The 15691-nt window shown below is 35.3% G+C and overlaps 1 protein-coding gene across 1 annotated transcript in view; it reads right to left on the reverse strand.

Moving 5' to 3' along the window:
- The window catches only part of TDRD3 (tudor domain containing 3), a 185020-nt gene that overhangs the window by 92090 nt on the left and 77239 nt on the right, over positions 1–15691 (reverse strand). The window contains exon 6 of the mRNA XM_072617065.1: positions 2203–2274. Coding sequence (XP_072473166.1) covers positions 2203–2274 — 72 coding nt within the window. The remainder of the gene's footprint in view (positions 1–2202; positions 2275–15691) is intronic.

A 15691-nucleotide genomic window follows, 5' to 3' on the forward strand; every position in this document is an offset into this window, starting at 1 on the left:
GAATAATAAAAATCTGTTGCCCTAAATAAAGTTTGAAGTCTCTCAAAGGCAAATGCCAGAAAACATAGCATATTTCTAACGATGTAAACATATTCCAGTTATACAAGCATCAGACACGAATATCTTTCTTCAAATTACTTAAGCATAGTTTATTAAGCTGAAATAAAACTAAATATGAATGCACTTTCAATATTATCATTTCAATTTTATTTAGGTGATTATTTTATTATACTTCTTAATCCAAAAAAAAAGTCAAACCTAAGTGTCAGAATTTTCAAAATTTGAATAAAAATTGTTGATTGTAAATAAAAAGTAATTTACATAAGGATTCTGGAGATAATATTTGGGAGGGGGATTTTCAAACAGATTATTACCATCTTAAATATGAATTATTACATGTTCACATTGTTTTAATATTAAAAAAATAAGAAAAAATCCTTTCCCAATTTGAGGTGATTACAAAAGGTTTTGCACAGTAGCAAATGACTACCCATTTAGTCAATCTTTTTGATTTCCTATAAGTGATAAAAAGTCAGAATTTCCAAACATGGATTACATTATGAAACTCCACTATATCTATATATGTATATATGTATGTATGTATGTATGTATGTATGTATAATAGACCAATAAAGGTTACTAGTGTTTGTCACTGTTGAAAACTAATTTAATAATACTCATAGTTATTAACTCTACCCAAACAGCAACACTTAAAGCATAGTTTTTATTGCAAGGTAAGAAACATTTGTTCTTAATTTAATTTCCTCCCATGCTAGTCTATGTTTTCTATAACTGGGTGCCTGCCCTACTTCACAAAAGTTAAGAGCCATATGTACAGATATCTGAAAGAGACTTCTGATAGCAAAATAAAAACCATTATAATCTTGTATTGACTTCCTTTTGAGAAGCAAGATCAGACACTGGACAAATTTCCCAAAATTAAATTGAGGGAGAAGTAAAAGGAGAATGATAGTGGAAATGATACCCAGGGCACCAAAGAGGACCAGAGAAAGTGGCTGAATCTGTGAGGATTGTTAACTGCTAAGCTAGCAGTTTCAGTCAATTAGGAAAATAGGAGGAAAGATGGGACTTTATCAAATGTACAGTGGGGGTCAGGACTGAAAGATATGGAAGGTATAAAAACATGGATTGGTGGATATTCCTGGGAGGATATTGTTTATAAATTTCCTTTTTAAAAAAAATGTTTTTGTTATAAATGATAATAATTTAGATGACATTTTTAAAATAAGTTTTAAATTTTAAAATTACAGAAAACCCTAGACAAAACTTTAAAAAGCATTTTCATCAATAGGCATAAGCTTTTTAAAAAATATTAGTCTTTTTGGTGATCTCATCTTTAAATATCTTTTCCATTTAGGTACTTATAAAGCAGTGCAATTAGGTGGCACAGCAGATAGAACACTGGACTTGGAATCATAACAACTCATCTTCTCAAGTTCAAATCTGTCCTCAGAAATTTACTAGTTCTATGACCCTGGGTAAAGCACTTAACTTTGTTTACCTCATCTGTAAAATGAACTGGAGAAGGAAATGGCAAACCACTCTAGTATCTTTGCCAAGAAAATCCCAAATTGGGGTCACAAAGAGTTGGACACAACTTAAACAACCAAATAAAAACTTCTAAAGGTTTTTTTTTTTCAGGGGGATGGGGGATATGAAGGAATTAATATAATATATGATTAATATAATCATAATATAATTAATATAATCATAATTAATGAATGTACTGTCCTAATTCTGCTTTCTTTGGACTAATTCATTCTATCTTTCCATATCTCCTTGTAGTCTTCATGTTTCATTTTTAAGGAATGACATACTATTACACCAATGTCACAAAATTTATTCAGTCATACTGAATTTGGGGGGATCATTTATTATGATCTGTTTTCACCTCATAATTTTTTAATTGTCTATTCTCTGAAAATGAACTATAAGTTGATTTTTATTTGTGGTTCTTTACTAAGACAAATTATGTGTAGGTCAGTGACTGGCAACACAAATGGGTTCTTCATCCATGATTCTATTTTTGCAAAGAAATAAGGAACAATTATTAAATCCTTCTGCCTGCTTAATGATTCATTGATGAACAATTTTTGTCACCATTTCTTCCATATATAGTTTGAACAATAAAAATACTTTTTCCAGATTAAAATTCATCTTTTAAAGTAAAAGTTTAATTACCTGTCCAAAAGGCACAAAAGGAGGTGGTCCACCTTCTGTTCCAATGTTGCTTCTATTGTGTTTTGACAAGCTCTATGGAGAAAAATCAGTTTTTTCATGAAAATGAAACAAGTAAAGAATATATTTTTTCAAATTTGCAAAAATGTGTCTTTTGTCTTTACAAAAAAATTTTTAAAAATTCCTGAAATCCATATCCTAATTTTATTACTTAGCTTATATAGACTGTCACCAGATAACTACAATATTTCACTGTCACCAAAAGTCAAATTTTACTAAAATGAAGAAAATAAACTTTTTTTCAAACAAGATTTTAATAAGTATTTATTGCCGATTTTTTCACCACCACAGAATCTCAAAGCTGAATGCTACCTCAAAGTCCAACCTGCTCCTGAACAGGTCTCTCCTTCACTACTTCTTCAACAGAAAGATATCCAGCTCTTCTTAAAGACCTCCAGTGATGAAAACCTCATTACTTCCTTACACAGCTTAATCCAGTATGAGACAGATTCAATTCTTATAAAATTTTTTCTCACATTATCCTGAAATCTGCCTCTCTATAACTTTCACCCATTACCTGACAAAGAGAAAAATTTTAAAGGGAGTACAACAATAGTCCTCAAGCATTTGAAAGGTTATTCTGTAGAGGAGAAGTTAGATTTATTTTGCTTGGGTCCAGATTACAGAAATAGTTCAGTTACAGAGGCATATCTAGACTTTATGTGAGGGGAATCTTCATAACAAATAGAGCTAACTAGATACAGAACACACCAACTCAGGAGGTAATTATATATTTTCAAGTTAAAGTTGGATAAGCATTTGTGAGGGATGTTGTAGAAGGAATTCTTGTATGTGTTAGACTAGGTCAAGTATTTTGTATCATGGACCTCCTTTGGCAATCTGGTAAAGATTATAGAGTCTTTCTAGAAATAGTATTTTTAAGTCATAGAAAAATATGTAAGATTAAAATCCTAACAGAACTAATTGTATTGAAATATAATTATCAAAATATTTTTTGAGGGGGCGAAGCCAAGATGGCGGAGTAGAAAGACACACATACACTAGCTCCAAACCCACAGCCCATAAAATATCTGTAAAAAAGAACTCCCAACAAATTCTGGAGTAGCAGAAGCCACAGAACAACGGAGTGGACGAGATTTCTGTTCCACAGAGCCCTGAAAACCTCTCGCAAAAGGTCCGTCGCGCCCCAGACCCAAAGCCGAGCCCAGCCCTGCCTTGGCAGCACAGCACCAAGGGGAGCAGATCCCAGCAGGCTCCAGGGACGGAATCTCCAGCGGCCGTGCGGGTCCTCCACCCACGGGCCCCAAAGGTTGGTGAGAGGGTCTTCTCGGCTTGCCGAGAGGGGAGTGGGGTGCCCCCATAACTCAGGCCCCCTGGGAGGCAGCAGTGGAGGCAGGAGCAGACAGGGGCTCCCAAAACAGGCAGGAGCCCGGATCCATTGTTGAAGGTCTCTTCATAAACCCCCTGACGGAACTGAGCCCTGAGTGGTGGCCCTGTCCCCACCTGAGCACCTCAACTTAATCCCACACTGAATAGCAGCCCCGCCCGCACCCAAAGCCCTGAGGCTGGGAAGCAGCATTTGAATCTCAGACCCCAAGCTGTTGGCTGGGAGGATCTGGAGGCAAAGTGGGTGTGAAGAGAATACTCAGAAATCAAGTCACTGGCTAGGAAAATGCCCAGAAAAGGGGAAAAAAAATAAGACTATAGAAGGTTACTTTCTTGGTGAACAGGTATTTCTTCCCTTCCTTTCTGATGAGGAAGAACAATGCTTACCATCAGGGAAAGACACAGAAGTCAAGGCTTCTGTATCCCAGCCCACCCAATGGGCTCAGGCCATGGAAGAGCTCAAAAAGGATTTTGAAAATCAAGTTAGAGAGGTGGAGGAAAAACTGGGAAAAGAAATGGGAGAGATGCAAGTAAAGCATGAAAAGCAGGTCAACACCCTGCTAAAGGAGACCCAAAAAAATGCTGAAGAAAATAACACCTTGAAAAATATGCTAACTCAACTGGCAAAAGAGGTTCAAAAAGCCAATGAGGAGAAGAATGCTTTCAAAAGCAGAATTAGCCAAATGGAAAAGGAGGTTCAAAAGCTCACTGAAGAAAATAGTTCTTTCAAAATTAGAATGGAACAGATGGAGGCCAGTGACTTTATGAGAAACCAAGAAATCACAAAACAAAACCAAAAGAATGAAAAAATGGAAGAGAATGTGAAATATCTCATTGGAAAAACAACTGACCTGGAAAATAGATCCAGGAGAGACAATTTAAAAATTATGGGCCTACCTGAAAGCCATGATCAAAAAAAGAGCCTAGACATCATCTTTCATGAAATTATCAAGGAAAACTGCCCTGAGATTCTAGAACCAGAGAGCAAAATAAGTATTCAAGAAATCCACAGATCACCACCTGAAAGAGATCCAAAAAGAGAAACTCCTGGAAACATTGTGGCCAAATTCCAGAGTTCCTAGGTCAAGGAGAAAATATTGCAAGCAGCTAGAAAGAAACAATTCAAGTATTGTGGAAATACAATCAGGATAACACAAGATCTAGCAGCTTCTACATTAAGGGATTGAAGGGCATGGAATAGGATATTCCAGAAGTCAAAGGAACTAGGACTAAAACCAAGAATCACCTACCCAGCAAAACTGAGTATAATACTTCAAGGGAAAAATTGGTCTTTCAATGAAATAGAGGACTTTCAAGCATTCTTGATGAAAAGACCAGAGCTGAAAAGAAAATCTGACTTTCAAACACAAGAATCAAGAGAACCATGAAAAGGTAAACAGCAAAGAGAAGTCATAAGGGACTTACTAAAGTTGAACTGTTTACATTCCTACATGGAAAGACAATATTTGTAACTCTTGAAACTTTTCAGTATCTGGGTACTGGGTGGGATTACACATACACACACGCACATGCACATGCACATGCACACACACATAGAGACAGAGTGCATAGAGTGAATTGAAGAGGATGGGATCATATCTTAAAAAAATGAAATCAAGCAGTGAGAGAGAAATATATTGGGAGGAGAAAGGGAGAAATGGAATGGGGCAAATTATCTCTCATAAAAGAGGCAAGCAAAAGACTTTTAAAGTGGAGGGAAAAAGAGGGGAGGTGAGAGAAAAACATGAAGTTTACTCTCATCACATTCCACTAAAGGAAGGAATAAAATGTACACTCATTTTGGTATGAAAACCTATCTTACAATACAGGAAAGTGGGGGAGAAGGGGATAAGCAGGGGGGGGATGATGGAAGGGAGGGCATGGGGAGGAGGGAGCAATTTGAGGTCAACACTCATGGGGAGGGACAGGATCAAAAGAGAGAATAGAAGTAATGGGGGACAGGATAGGATGGAGGGAAATATAGTTAGTCTTATACAACATGACTATTATGGAAGTTATTTGCAAAACTACACAGATACGGCCTATAGTGAATTGCTTGCCTTCCAAAGGGAAGGGGTGGGGAGGGAGGGAGGAAGAGAAGTTGGAACTCAAAGTTTTAGGAACAACTGTGGAGTACTGTTCTTGCTACTAGGAAACAAGAAATACAGGTAAAGGGGTATAGAAAGTTATTTGGCCCTACAGGACAAAAGAGAAGATGGAGACAAGGGCAGAGAGGGATGATAGAAGAGAGGGCAGATTGGTGATAGGGGCAATTAGAATGCTCGGTGTTTTGGGGTGGGGGGAGGGGACAAAAGGGGAGAAAATTTGGAACCCAAAATTTTGTGAAAATGAATGTTAAAAGTTAAATAAAAAATAAATAAAATAAAATAAAAATATTTTTTGAAACAAATTAATGGACCCCAGGTTAAGAACTCTTAGGCTATATGGTCTCTAGTGTTCCTCTCAACTTTGATATTCTGTGATTTCTGTGAAACTTTAACAGAAGCAATATCTTTTTTCCCAAATTTTCTTTTGCTGTCAACTTGATAAAAATCAACAAATATGATTATCTCCATATACAAAGAACAGGAATAAAAGGAATTTATAAGAAACTGGGAATTACTATTAAAGATAGATTGCTTCTTTTCAAAATATATGTTAAATTAACACATTAAAAACAATACTATCCTGTTTGTCTGTGACCTCTTATAAACTTACTTCTGTTTTCTTCTATGTATTTTAAAAATATTTCTACAATTCTTTTCGTCTCCATCAGGGGCATTATTAATTGATCGAGCAGACTAGACATGTCTGACCCATCTTCTACACTCAGTCTTTTAACTGTTCCTCTACTCAGTCTCTCCCCATTCCATATCTAGTCCCCTACATTCTTCTTCCAACATCCAGTTCTTTTCTACTGAATGCACTATTGCCAGTTCCAAACTATTCCTAAGGTTTCCCACTGTTGAATTATCTTTACAATTCCTAAGGGATGGCTAAAGTACCAGAGTAAGAAAAAAAAAAACTTAGCCACCATTTGTACCAAATGAACAGAACTACAAAGCAGTGATCAATGAACGGATGTTATCCTGAGATGAAGTCTGCAGACAGAAACTCTTGTCTATCCTTAGGAAGTCTCCACAGTTTTCCCATAATTACACAGATAACACTCAAAAAAATTTTAAGAAGCAAAAAAAAAATACACAGTCATCAACAATTACTAATGTCCTGTTGGTTGCCATTAGTTAATTAGAAAATGAGTTAGTGAGACATGGCAGAGTGCAAAAAAGAAAGAGTATCCATATTTTTTAAAGAAAACAAAAAAATCAGAGTGATGTAAACAAGACAATTTTCTTTTTACCTTGTTAAATTAAATATTAACTTTAAAAAACATGTCAACATAAGTTCACAGTTCCACAATCTTCCTGTTTATTTCACATACTGTATACTTAAGTGATGAGGTTTAAGTTCATAATAAAAAGAAAACATAAGTACAAAAATTTTCTGCTATAGAAAAGTTGATCTTTTCCAATTTTCCAGGTTGGTGTCCACTTTCTAGTTTAATTTTTTTATTATTCATTAATTTATTTTTAGTTTTTAACATTCACTTCCACAAGATTTTGAGGTCCAAATTTTCTCCCCATCTCTGCCCTCCTCAACAGTGTGCATTCTGATTACTCCTTCCCCCAGTCTGCCCTCTCTTCTATCACATCTCCCCCTTCTCTTATTACCTTCCCTTCTACTTTCTTGTAGGGCAACATAGATTTCTATACTCCATTGCCTATATGTCTTAATTTCCAGTTGCATGTAAAAACAATTATTAACATTCATTTTTAAAACTCTCCCTTCCTCCCTCTCCACCCAACCCCATTGAGAAGGCAAGTAATTCAATATGGGTTATACATGTGAAGTCATGCAAAACACTTCCATGACAGTCATGTTGAGAAAGACTAACTATATTTCCCTCCATCCTAACCTGCCCCCCATTTATTCTATTCTCTCTTTTGACCCTGTCCCTCCTCAAGTGTTTACTTCTAATTATCCCCTCCTCCCATTTGCCCCCTCTTCTATCACCTCCCCACCCCCACTTGTCCCCTTCTCCCCTACTTTCCTGTAGTGTAAGATAGATTTTCATACCAAATTGAGTGTGCATGTTACTCCTTTCTAAAGGCAAATCCAATGACAGTAAGGTTCACTCTTTCCCTCTCACTTCCCCTCCCCTCTCCATTGAAAAAATATTTTCTTGTCTCTTTTATGTGAGAGATAATTTACCCTATTCTATTCCTCCCTTTCTCCTCCCAATATATTCCTCTCACCTCTTAATTTTATATTTTCAGATATCATCCCTTCATAATCAACTCACTCTGTGCCCTCTCTCTATATATATAATCCTTCTAACTATCCTAGTACTGAGAAAAGTCTCAAGAGTCTCAAATAATACCTTTCCATGTAGGAATATAAACAGTTCAACTTTAGTAAGTCTCTTAAGATTTCTCTTTCCTATTTACCTTTTCATGTTTCTCTTGATTCTTGAGTTTGAAAGTCAAATTTTCTATTCAGCTCTGGTCTTTTCATCAAGACTGCTTGAAAGTTCTCTATTTCATTTTTTTCCCCCTGAAATATTATACTCAGTTTTGCTGTGTAGGTGATTTTTGGTTTTAATTCTAGCTCTTTTAACCTCTGAAATATCATATTCTAAGCCCTCTGATCCTTTAATGTAGAAGCTGCTAGATCTTGTATTATCCTGACTGTTTCCACAATACCTGAATTGCTTCTTTCTGGATGCTTGCAATATTTTCTCCTTGCCTTGGAAGCTCTGGAATTTGGCTACAATATTCCTAGGACTTTTCCTTTTATCTCTTTCAGGAGGGCAATTGGTGAATTCTTTCAATATCTCTTATCAGTAGTGATTTAGAGCATTTTTCATATGACTATAGTTAGTTTTGATATCTTTGTCTGAAAACTATCTGTTCATATCCTGTGATATTAGCCAATCTAGTAGGTGAGGGGTGGTACCTCAAGGTAGTTTAATTCACATTTCTCTAATCAGTATGATTTAGAGCATCCTTCATATGACTACCGTTAGCTTTGATATCTTTGTCTGAAAACTATCTGTTCATATCCTTTGACAATTTGCCAATGGGGAAATGGCTTTTATTTTTACAAATTTGTTTGTTTCATGTAGCTCAACTTCAACTTGTCCTCAAAATGAACTTCCTTTGTACCTATTCCTTCTCTGTGGGAGGAAGTCATGCAATAGTGCTTACTGAATTTTCCAAGGACTCATTCTCAAATGGGCACTCACTATTGCACTGTAGTCCTTTTATTTTTATGAGATTGTATTTCTGTTCCCTCCCTTTCTTCTCTTGGATTCTTCCTTGTATCTGTATCCTCTTCTATTCTTCCCTTAGATTCTAGGTTGTCGCTTTCTCAGTCAATTAATAAACATTTATAAGTGTGTCTTATATACCAGTCACTGTGCTTGGTGCTTGAGGAGTATGACCAAAGTTCTTAGCAAATATTGTGAGGAATGTGCTAGACAAAAGACACACTCCTCTCTCTACATATATGGGACCTAAGTAGGCCTTGGGGGAACTAAATCTCTGTCCAGACTTCAGGACCTCAAAAGGCTGAGGACAAATTGGAAGGTCAGTAGAGAAAATCTGTGCCAGAGAGTAGAATGGTCCAGCCCCAGCCCCAGGGCAGTGGAGAAGGAGGAGGAGCCTGCAGCAGCAGGGGCAGCCACAGTAGCTGTTTCTGAAGCTATAGGTCCCCAGATTGTGGGGGTCTTGAGAGGCTGACAGTACACCTCCCCCACTTTAAGCAGAGAACTTCCTTGTTCAAAAGTCAAGTAAATAGGTAGGGAAATAAGCAAAACTGGAAAAAGAATCAAACTATAGAATATTCCTTTGGGGACAAGAGAAGGCCAAAATATACAATCAGAAGAAAACAATAGAGTGAAAGCTCCTACATCCAAAGTCTCCAAGAAAAATATGAATTGCTCCCAGGCCATGGAAGAATTCAAAAGGGATTTTGAAAATCAGGTAAGAGAAGTAGAGGAAAAACTGGAAAGAGAAATGAGAGATGCAAGAAAATCATGAAAATTGAGTCAAATGCTTGCTAAATGGAACCCCCCAAAATGCTGAAGACAGTAATACCTTAAAAAATAGGGTAACCCAAATGGCAAAAGAAATACAAAAAGTGAATGAGGAGAATGCCCTAAAAAGCAGAATTGGCCAGATGGAAAAGGAGGTCCAAAAGCTCACTGAAGAAGCAGATGGAAGCTAATGACTTTATGAAAAATCAAGAAATTATGAAACAAAATCAAAAGAATTTTTAAAAAAAGCAGACAATGTGAAATATCTCATTGGAAAAACAACTGACCTGGAAAATAGATCTAGGAGAGACAATTAAAAAATTTTTATTCTACTTGAAAGCCATGATGAAAAAAAAAAGAATCTAGACACCATCTTTCAAGAAATTATCAAGGAAAACTGCCCTGATATTCTAGAACCAGAGGGTAAAATACACACACACACACACACACACACACACACACACACACACACACACACGTATATGTAGAGAGAGAGTGTGTCATTTGTCTAGCACATTCCTCACAATATTTGCTAAGAACTTTAGTCATACTCCTCAAGCACCAAGCACAGTGACTGGTATATAAGACACACTTATAAATGTTTATTAATTGACTGAGAAAGCGACAACCTAGAATCTAAGGGAAGAATAGAAGAGGATACAGATACAAGGAAGAATCCAAGAGAAGAAAGGGAGGGAACAGAAATACAATCTCATAAAAATAAAAGGACTACAGTGCAATAGTGAGTGCCCATTTGAGAATGAGTCCTTGGAAAATTCAGTAAGCACTATTGCATGACTTCCTCCCACAGAGAAGGAATAGGTACAAAGGAAGTTCATTTTGAGGACAAGTTGAAGCTGAGCAACATGAAACAAACAAATTTGTAAAAATAAAAGCCATTTCCCCATTGGCAAATTGTCAAAGGATGTGAACAGATAGTTTTCAGACAAAATAACTACTACAAAAGCTAACTACAGTCATATGAAAAATGCTCTAAATCACTACTGATTAGAGAAATGCAAATTAAAACTACCTTGAGGTACCACCCCTCACCTACTAGATTGGCTAATATCACAGAAAAGGAAAATGACAAATATTGGAGGAGATGTGGGGAAACTGAGATACTAATGCAATGTTGACAGAGTTGTGAACAGATTCAACCATTCTGTAGAGCAATTGGGAACTATGTCTAAAAGGCTATAAAATCATACATACCCTTTGACCCAGACCACTACTAGATCTCTATCCCACAGAAATGAAAAAAACAAAAAAGGAAAAGGACCTACATGTACAAAAACATTTATAGCAAGTCCTTTAGTGGTATCAAAGAATTGGAAATTCCCTAAAGGGAGTGCCCATCAATTGTGGAAAGGCTGACCAAGTTATGATAAATGACTGTGACATAATACTATTGTGCTATTGTAAGAAATGATGAGCAGGATGCTCTCAGAAAAACCTGGGAAGATTTACATGAGATGATGCAAAGTGAAATAAGCAGAACCAGGAGAAATATGCAGTAACACCAATATTATCCAGTGATCACCTGTGAATGTCATGACTATTCTCAGCAATACCATAATCCAAAACAATTCTGAAGGACTTATGACAAAACAATGCTATCAATCTCCAAAAAAAAGAACTGACAGAGTCTGAATACAAATCAAAGCATTTTTAAAATTTTATTTTCCCTGGGGTTTTTTTTGGTCTATGTTTTCTTTCACAACATGACTAATATGGATATGTGTTTTGCCTGACTGAATATTTATAACCTATATATCAAACTGCTTGCTTTCTCAATGAGTGGGGAGAGGGGAGAGGGAAAAAAGAGAATTTGGAACTCAAAATGTTTAAAAATGAAAGCTAAAAACGGCTTGTGTGTAATTGGGAGAAAATATTAATTTTTTAAAGCAGGAATGAGAAATAAAAGTTACAATCACAAAAGTGAATTTTAGAGTTCAGAAACGTGGAGACTGCACAGTTATGGGAGAAGGGAGTTTTTATGTTAAAAGACAGAAAGTGAATTGAACGGAGTTATGAAGCTAAAAAGAGTTGAGATTCTGCTAACAAAATTTAACTAATTTAAATTCAAATCTTGTAGAAGAAAAAAAACTGGCATTTCTGGTTTAAAGAAAGTAAAGATCAGAGAAGTGGTTTGCCCAAGGTCACACAACCAATTAATTTAAAAAAACAGGTCTTCTAACTCACAGTGTTGGGTTTCTGTCTACTAAGTACAAATAGGGAGTCCTAGAAAAGCAAAGTCCAGTCAAGACCAAATTTTCAAGGACCTAATAGCTCTAATAAAGTGATAGTTACATGTGTACTTACATTGCATGTAAAGATTTATCATCCCTGGGAGTATCTAAGAGAGAATCAATATAAATGCCATGGAAACTCAGAATACTAATGAAAATTGAGGTCAGGATGTTGGAAGGGACCTCAATATATACACAGAAAAGGAAATGTCATCAACTGGAAGAGGGAACAAAAAATATGCTCACTCTTCCTCCTAGGCCAATATATCAGAAAGCATGAGATAAGTATTCTGCAATGAAGAGAATGACCAGAAAAGCAGCAAATGTCACAAGGAAACAAAATTCCATTAGCACAAAATGGCAGAAAGTATGAGAGGAAGAAGTCTAAGATGAGTCTCTTAATGTTAGAATGAGATTCCTAAGAGCATAGTAGAATGGGAAGTCACAGGCACATAAGTACTAAAAAGTGGCAGGGACGAGGTGAATGCAAATAAAAGAGCAGGGAGTAGTACAAGGAGAAGAGAGTTTTTATCTTAAAAGACAGAAAGTCAACTGAAGGAAGTTACAGAGCTAAAAAGAGTTCAGGGTTTGCTAACAAAATTGAATTAATTCAAATTCAAATCTTGTAGAAGAAAAAAATGACATTTCTGGCTTAGAGTACACAAGATAATTCCTCAAAGATAAGAGACAGTACAAAAGATAACTGGAAGGCGGGCAGAGGGGAGGTGATAAGGGATTCATAAATAGAAGATGATTTAAATGTTAGAAATCTGGAGGTTTCAAGTTCTGGCTCCAAAATCTTAGAAATGAAATTATCTAGTCCAATCTCTGCATTCTACAAAAGAAGAAAGTGAAGATCAGAGAAGGTCACAAAACCAATTAATTAAAAAAACCTAAAACATAGGTCTCCTAATTCACAGTACTGGGTTTCCATCTACTAAGAATGAATAGGGAGTCCCAGAAAAGCAAAGTCCAGCCAGGACCAAATTTTAAAGGACCTAATAGCTCCAACAAGGTGATAGTTACATGTGTACTTAGATTGCATGTAAAGATTTATTTTACAATTTTTTAATTTAATTTCAATAACTGGAGGTAGAAACCTAATTCATTCTCAAGGAATTTTTCTTGCAAAGGAAGAGGGAATAAATATATTCATAAACAGATTCTCATTACTTTGAGCCCAGAGTAATCTGGATTGGCTTACTTTACACTGAGTAATCAAAAGCCCCAAAAAAGCAGAACCAGAAAGTTTGTAAAAGTGCCAAAGGATGAGCTAAAAGTATTAGTAAGGGAATAAAGTTTTAATAGTGGTTATCACAATTTGGTTACTACCAAGAGAAGTCCATTCCCTATATATTACTCTACAGGGAAGAACAGAAATAAGTTATACGAGTACCTGAAACTGGCAGAATATCGAGAAGACACTTACGCAATCTGATTCCCTAAGGATGTTCAAACAATGAATTCTAGCCAACAAAGATTTTTATTACAACTCTGTGAAACATTTATCTACCAAAATGGTCCAGATTTTTTTTTTTGTATCTCTACAATTTACACTGATTTCTTCCTTTATTTATAGTACAGTCAAATGGGGTATTTTTTAAAAACAGTAACTCCATCAAGGATAATTACTAGGTTACTTATGTCCTATCCACAGTCTAAATAATAACTCCATTATTTAATAAATACTAGTAATAGTGATTTATTACTGTTCCACAGCATCCAGGCTACTAACACCACAGTCTGAAATTTCCATACATATTATCCATTTCTGTGATGAAGGATTGACTATACCGTATCCCAGATTTACTTTGTTTACTTTGTTTACTTTGCACAAACTGGGCAAGAATTTTTTTGCCCTTTGCTTTTTTTTTTTTTAATTCAGTTTACACTTAAATACAAAAAAAAAAAAGAAAAAGAACATTGCCACACACTGAGCAAAACATAAGAGATCATTCAATATAAAACAAATTTTCATTTCAAGAAAACCTATATAATAAATACTACTCACTGTTTTCAAAGCTACCCAGCTTTTTTTTGCTTCCTTTTTGTTTATCTTCTGGCACGCACTCTTTATTCCTCCCCTCTCAGAAGGCTCCAATTAAACTCAGATATATGCATACATACATATACATAGATATCTATAAACATACACACATATGCATATACGCTCATACATATATGTATACATAGGCATATACATACACACACACACATATATATACATGACCATACTATGCATAGTTCCACTTGTCATCTCTCTCTGAAGATGGGTAGCATCTTTCTTCATAAGTCCAAGTCTTTCCATGTTTTTCTAAATCAACCAGCTCATAATTTTCTATACCACAGTACTATTCCAACACAATTATATCCTGAGAGATTGTCTATGAAAGTTTTTTTCCCCAATTTTCTGCATTCCTTCTATTGCTGGCTACAACGGTTTTATTTTTACGAGAAAAAATTTTAAATAATCGAAATTATCCATTTTACACTTCAACAATGCTTTTACCTTATAATATAGTTTAAGGTCAGATACTGCTGAATCTGCTTCCTTTACATCTTTTTTTCCTGGTTTCCTTGAAATTCCTAACCCTTTGTCCTTCCAGATGAACTTTGTTATTATTTTTTCTAACTCAGGAAGATAATTTTTAGCAATTTAATTGGGATGGCACTGAATAGATTAGTTGGGTAAAAATTGTCATTTTAAAAATTATACTGGCTTTACCTACTCACGAACAATAAATATTATTCCAATTATCTCAATTTGACCTTATTTGTAAAAAATATTTTATGTTTATATTCATATAGTTCCTGCGTCTAGGCAGGCATATTTTCTGGTTTTTTACACTGTTTAATAATTTTAAATGATTTAAAACAGTATTAAATAACAATGGTGACACATGGCATTATTTACCTATTTTTCTTTTTTGATAAAATCTATTTTGGCATTACCCCCACTTTTTTTACATAATAAATTCTGCAGCCTTTTATTTTTATCTTTGTGTGTATCTCTCATTTTTATAGTGTTTCCTAAAAGCAATATATTGTTGAATTCAAATTTTTAATCAGCTACTTCACTTCTATTTTATGGGTAAATTCATCCCATTCACATTCTAAATTATAATTACCTGTTCCATATTTTCTTCCTTCCTATTTTTGCTCACTGTTCTTCTCCTCTTATTTCCCCTAGCCCTCTCCTCACTTCTCTGCTTTACTTCTACCTGCTACGTTGCCTTCCTATTCCATAATCTACCCATCCATCCCCAAAAAAGTACCTCCCTTATTCTTCCCCCTGCCCTATTCCCTTGCTCTTTTATTTTTTTTTCTGAATTTGGAAGACTGTTATACTCTTCTAGATAAAAATGCTGTTCTCTCTTTAACCCATTCCCGACGCAAGTAAGGTTCCAGCACTCCTCACTAACTTCTTCTATATCAGCTCTGCCTTTTATGCTAATTTGTATGAAATAATTACTCCTTTTTATCTCTCCTTACACAGTTTTTTTAATCACTCCATCATACACAGCTCACCTCAAACCTTTCTTTCAAACTACCCAAATAAATGACAGTCATAAGAGTACTGATAACTTTTTCATATATAAGAAGTAAAGAACTTAACCTTACTGAGTCTCTTTATAAATGGGTTTTAATATTTACCTTATATTTCTCCTGGATCTTATATGTCGAGCTTTTTCTTAAGTTTTGCTATTTTTGTCACAAACATCTAAAGTCTTTCAGC

Source organism: Notamacropus eugenii, chromosome 6, assembly GCF_028372415.1.
Source record: "Notamacropus eugenii isolate mMacEug1 chromosome 6, mMacEug1.pri_v2, whole genome shotgun sequence".
NCBI lineage: Eukaryota > Metazoa > Chordata > Mammalia > Diprotodontia > Macropodidae > Notamacropus > Notamacropus eugenii.